Raw genomic sequence first — 6,000 nt, 5'->3', positions numbered from 1 at the left:
TAGCTTCCACCACAAGGATACAAATACACAAACTTTACCTAAAATAGAAAGCATATACTCCCCATCATAGGCTGCTAGTTCTAAAAGCAGCCATACTGCTCCAAAATGTCATAACGTGTGAATGCATTTCAAATTATGAGCTTCAATTTGTGCTATCCTTGCAACTTAATAGAGTGCAGATACTTCTCTACATGCTTCACATGTTTGTCCACAGAAACAACATTTTAATCTATTCTCAAAAGTCCATAGCTACCAATGATATACATGACTCTTTGGATTATCAAATTTAATATAAAATTAAATTTACATAAAACTATCCTTCAAGTGGGATTCAACTTCAAATCCTCCAGCTAATAAATATAAAATGATAGCAACCAGCATATTAGCTGTTTGTTTTTAGTAAAAGTGAGTTCCTATGTTCTTTTGTTAGAATGGGTTGAGCCGTATTCCTGTACCCAGTGGAGAGAAAGGGTTCACTTTTGCCCACATTAACGCATCGTTGAGTGAAATTGTGGATTTTCCATCTTCAAGGAAAAACACTGGACCCTGTTGGATGTAAGCAGTATGGGGGGGGGGAAGGAAGCACAATATTACACATTTTAAAAATACAGTACTCTTGAAAGAGAGAAATTGTGGCAGAAGTTAATACTTTCAAACTTCTCCTAAATGTAATCCAGCTCCACTAAGAAATACCTGTATCCTTAATCCTGTCAAGCAAGAGATGTGAACATCTGAATGACTAGGAAGGTTAGAGCCCGTAACGTAATCTGGTCCAATTGTTACTTTCAGAGGTTCCTCTTTTATTCGAGACGTCAGTGTCGCATATATCTCTTGTTGCAATTCAGATGGGGGTGTAGCGGGCAATTCATCAGCAGATCTGTGTGAGAAATATATATCATTATTTGCAATAGTTTTCTTGACTGGAAACATACAAACAAGATTTTTTTTATTTTTTAAAAAATCTAAAAGTTAATAGAATTTCTGATACATTTGTCCTCTACTAAAAGACAAAAGATCACAAATTCAAATCATCTAAAATTCTATTATGGTCATTGTACACCTACTTGTTTAGTGATTGAGTACAAGCTCTCCAAGCATCAAGTTCCTCAGAGAGTTGTTCAATTTTCAGGGGTACACACACCTCCCGTCTTTTTAAAAGCTGGCTGGAAAAGAACGCAGTGTAACAGAAGTATTGAAAGCATATAACAAATTCTAGCTCTATACAATTGGGCAATCTAAACAAACTTTTAAAAACTGCATACAAATTATACAGACTGCTTTCTCACCCCATATGGAAGGTTTTTGGCAGGCAACAATGAATCTTATATATATATATTACACAAAAAAATTACAACAAATGAACAAGCCTCATCAGCCCCTCTCCCCAGTTCCATTTGAGAGCACTTGGAAGATGTAACTACTTTCACCAGTTTTGAAAAACACATTATGTCACAATCAGCAGCAGGCCTTAGTGCGAGTGAAGAACCACCTGCCTACCCTTTTGTTTCATATCCTCTATAAGTCCTTGAAATCAGTTCAGTCTCAGAGACTTTTATGAAAAATACCTGCTGTTGATGGCCTGGTTGAATTGTAAACAGGACCACCATGGAATAATAATAATAATAATAATAATAATAATAATAATAATATCTTTATTGTCATTGCCCCCTCTCGGGGACAACGAAATTACTTGGCTGCTCCATCCACCCAGGTAGGGCACTCCACACAAAATCAAATCAACTATAAAAACACTAATTAAAACAATACAGTATAAAACAGCAAGGAAGATTAGATGACTTTCAAAGTCCAGGCTTCCCATTCAGGGCCGAGATCGCTCTGGAGAAGAAGCTGTTCTTAAGACGGCTTGTTCTTGTCTTCATCGTCCTGTATCTCCGTCCCGACGGCAGGAGCTCGAAGAGACAGTGACCAGGATGCGATGGATCTTTTACTATGTCCAGTGCCTTCCTATGGCACCTTGTGGCATAAATCTGCTCTAAGGTGGAGAGTGGGCAGCCAACAATGCTCTCTGCTGCCTTAACAACTCTGCACAACCCCAACCTGTCCCGGGTAGTACAGCTTCCATAACACACACATAAGCCATAGGTGAGCACGCTCTCAATGGCACAGTGATAGAAGGCAAGCAGCAGTTTCTGCGGAAGATGGTTTTTCCTTAGAATTCTCAAAAAGTACAGTCTCTGCTGCGCCTTCTTCACAAGCCCCCTTATGTTGACACTCCAGGACAGATCCTCTTGTAATTCAATGCCCAAAAATCTGAACGTTGTTACCCTCTCCACACAGACCCCATCAAGCAAAAGTGGCTGGACATTGCTCTTCTGTCTCCTGAAGTCCACCACAAGCTCCTTTGTCTTCCTTGTATTTATGAGCAAGTTGTTAGCTCTGCACCACTCTGTCAGCCGCTCCACCTCATCTCTATAGTCCGTTTCACCCTCCCTTTCAGAGATGAGTCCAATCACGGTTGTGTCATCTGCAAATTTGACAACCCTATTACTAGGGTGAGCAGCGACACAATCGTACGTGTAGAGAATATAAAGGAGCGGACTGAGTACGCATCCCTGTGGTGTTCCTGTGTTAGTCCTAAGCATACTAGAGGTATAAGGGCCCAACCGAACCCTCTGGGGGCGGTCTGACAAAAAGTCCAATATCCACCCACAAAGTGATAACGGAAGCCCCAGATCTTCCAGTTTAGACATCAGACGTTGTGGTAGAATGGTATTAAATGCCGAGCTGAAATCTAAAAAAAGCAGTCTGGCATAACCCCCCCGCTGCTCCAAATGTGCAAGAACGGCATGGAGGGCAATCGCCACAGCGTCCTCTGTCGATCTTTTCGTTTTATAAGCAAATTGGAATGTGTCCAGTCCCTCTGGTAGGCAGGCAATGACATAATTTCGTACCAGCTTTTCAAAGCACTTCATGATTATAGGTGTGAGTGCTACTGGACGAAAGTCATTCAGATCTTCCGGGTTAGATTTTTTTGCTATTGGAACGATAGTAGAGGACTTTAGGCAGGATGGAACAATAGCCTGGGCTAGGGATCGATTTAAGATCCCATGGAAAACTCCTGCTAGTTGATCTGCACAGTCTCTCAATACCCTTCCAGCTACCCCATCTGGCCCTGTGGCCTTCCTTGGGTTGATTCCCTTCAACACCTTCCTCATCTCTTCTTTTTCCACAGAGACTACTACATTCCTTTGTACTGATGATGGTGATGGTGGCAAGGCCTTCACAGGGAGTGGTGGTGGTGGTGGTAAAGCCTCAGCAGGTGTTGCTGCAGATGTTACTTCAAAACGGGCAAAAAAGGCATTCAAATCCTCTGCGAGGGATGCCCCTCCCTCGTCTGCCAGGGAATCCTTGGATTTATACCCTGTTAATTCTTGTACACCTTGCCACACCTGCCTGGTGTTGTTACTTTGTAGATGATTCTCCAGCCGCTGCCTATACGCCTCCTTTGCTACATGGATACCTCTCTTTAAATCCGCTCTAGCTAAGCTGTACAACGACTTATTTCCACTTCTGAAAGCAGTGTTTCTTGCCTTTAGCAACCCCTGGACCTCCCGTGTCATCCAGGGCTTCCTGTTTGGGTAGATCTTTATCCGGCGCCTCCGTGTTACATTTTCAGTGCAGAACCTAATATAGTCCAACACTTGCTCAGTATGAGTCTCTACATCCTGTTGGGCGAATACCTCCCAATCGGTGTCATGAAAACAGTCTTGTAGTTGTTGGGATGCTTCAGCTGGCCATATTGTAATATCCCTCTTTATAGCTGGAGTCCGTTTCCTCAATGGAATATATTCAGGAGTCAGGAGCAGGGACACATGATCAGATTGGCCTAGATGTGCCAGTGGTTCGGCCTTATAGGCCTGTTTGACATTTGTATACAGCCTGTCCAGAGTCCTTTCTCCCCTGGTTGCACACTTTATGTGTTGATAGAATTTAGGTAGGACCACTTTCAAATCTGCCTGGTTGAAATCCCCGCATACAAGAAATGCAGCCTCGGGATACTTGCCTTGTTGTCTGCTGATGGCATCATGCAGAAGACCCATTGCCTCATTGATGTTCGCATCAGGTGCAATGTATACTATAGTTATCAGTACTGCTGTAAATTCTCGGGGGAGATATATAGGTCTGCATTTAAGCGTCATAAATTCCACAGTTGGGGAGCAATGACTGGCTATCACAGCGTGGTTTGTGCACCAGCTGTTATTCACGTATGCACACAAACCTCCCCCCCTACTTTTACCAGAGTCCTCTGTTCTATCATGGCGGAACACTGTATAGCCTGTTAGTTCTATGGCTGAGTCAGGAATAATTGGTGTCAGCCAAGTTTCTGTAAGCAGCAGAAGACAGCATTCACTCACAGTTTTCTCCGTTGCTATCCACAATTTCCACTCCTCCAGCTTATTCACCAAAGATCTCACATTCGCATAGAAAATGCTGGGAAGCGGTAAGTTATAATGTTGTGTCTTCAGCCTTAATTGCCTTAAACGCCTTCCTCCTCAATATTCCAGGTTATTTAATACAATATCCCTCTCCTTTGTACAGAGTTCCAGAGCAGCTCACAAGAATTTAAGACATAAATAATAAAACCAATGAAATTTATTTAAAAGCTAGCAGCTTTTAAAGGATAAAACTAACAAAACTGAAAGGCCTGAGCAAATAAGATTAAAAAATGGTATGGGAAAAAAAAAATCAGACTGGGGCCAGGTGAGTATACCTTGGAGAAGGTTTAAAGCTACCACAGAGGAGGCCCTATCTCTGCTCACCTCCAGAAGTAAGGCAAGGAGGCATGGAGAAAGGTCCTTGGAAATTTTAATACCCAGGGAAGTTCATATAAAAGAAAGGGCTGTTCCAGGTACCTGGGGCTCTCAAGCCATGCACATACTTTAAAGGTAAGTCCCCGCCAGCACTTTGCATTCTGCTCAGAAACAGACCATTATCCTTAATAGTTTTAAAAACTGGCTAGATGTCTTCCAATCAACCAGTCTTGGTAATTTTGGTGCATCATTTTGGACTACCTGAAGTTTCCAAGTAGTTTTCAAAGACAGTCTCACATACAATCACTCACAATAGTCTAACTGAGATATAATACTGGATTGTGTCCAGGCTCTTTGGCCAGAGGGGTGATAGCTGACACACCTTCCTTAGCAGGTGAAACTATTTGAACCTCTAAAGTCCAGTTTTAGAAGCACCAAAAGCTGCAAACCTAATCCTTTAGGGAGAATGCAACCCAAATCACACTGAATAGCATCTCCCAAACCAGAGGAACCATCCACCAGAAGACCTCTTGTCTGAATTGAGTTTCAACTTTGTGGTCCTTGCCAATCCTTTACTGATTCCACACATCATTTCAGCATCTCAACAGCCTCATCAAAATCTGATGAAAAGGAGAAATAGAGTTGGCTGTCATCTGCATAGTGATGACCCCTCACTCCATTTCTCCAGATATCCTGCCTCAGCATTTTCATGTACAGCACAGGGACAAAATGGAGCCCTGTGGCACACCATAGCATAAGTCCTGCTGGAAATGACAGTACAGATCAGAACACAAGTACTGAACTGCACTATCCCCCAATTGCCAGTCTAGAAAGCTGCCATGATCAATCATATCAAAAGTCATTGAGAGGTCCAGGAGAATTAGAAGGGTCTCACTCCATCTGCCATCTTGGCATTCCTCAGTCATCCTAGAGATGAAGGTAGTTTGGAGGCAAAACCCAGGTTTGAAGCCAGACTGAAATTGATGCATTGTCTGGGTTATATGGCAAATGCCACACTTAGCACAAGTAAGGTATATTTGCAACCTGTCAATCGTAGAATTGGAAGGGACCATGAGGGCCATGTAGTCCAAACCAACATGGGGCTCAGACCCACGACCCTGAGATTAAGAGTCTCATGCTCTACCAACTGTGCTAATTTTAGCACAATCTGAGGTTTTCAAAGCAGTCTCACAACCAGGCAGTCAAGAACACCATGCTTGCAAGGAGG

At 42.7% G+C, this 6,000-nt stretch overlaps 1 protein-coding gene across 7 annotated transcripts in view; it reads right to left on the bottom strand.

The window, feature by feature from the left end:
• Positions 1-296: 296 nt before the first annotated feature.
• Positions 297-6,000, bottom strand: part of WDR17 (WD repeat domain 17) — a 57,653-nt gene continuing 51,949 nt past the window's right edge. For all 7 annotated transcript variants that reach the window (XM_028745076.2, XM_028745075.2, XM_028745074.2 and 4 more), the window contains 3 exons: positions 1,065-1,163; positions 694-877; positions 297-546 (listed from right to left, as the gene is read on the bottom strand). In XM_028745076.2, the coding sequence (XP_028600909.2) occupies positions 427-546; positions 694-877; positions 1,065-1,163 (403 nt within the window). In that variant the 3' untranslated portion in view covers positions 297-426. The remainder of the gene's footprint in view (positions 547-693; positions 878-1,064; positions 1,164-6,000) is intronic.

Source organism: Podarcis muralis, chromosome 9 (genome assembly GCF_964188315.1).
Source record: "Podarcis muralis chromosome 9, rPodMur119.hap1.1, whole genome shotgun sequence".
Taxonomy (NCBI): domain Eukaryota; kingdom Metazoa; phylum Chordata; class Lepidosauria; order Squamata; family Lacertidae; genus Podarcis; species Podarcis muralis.
The sequence above is the reverse complement of the archived record's forward strand: the minus strand, read 5'-3'. Positions and strand labels throughout refer to the sequence as shown.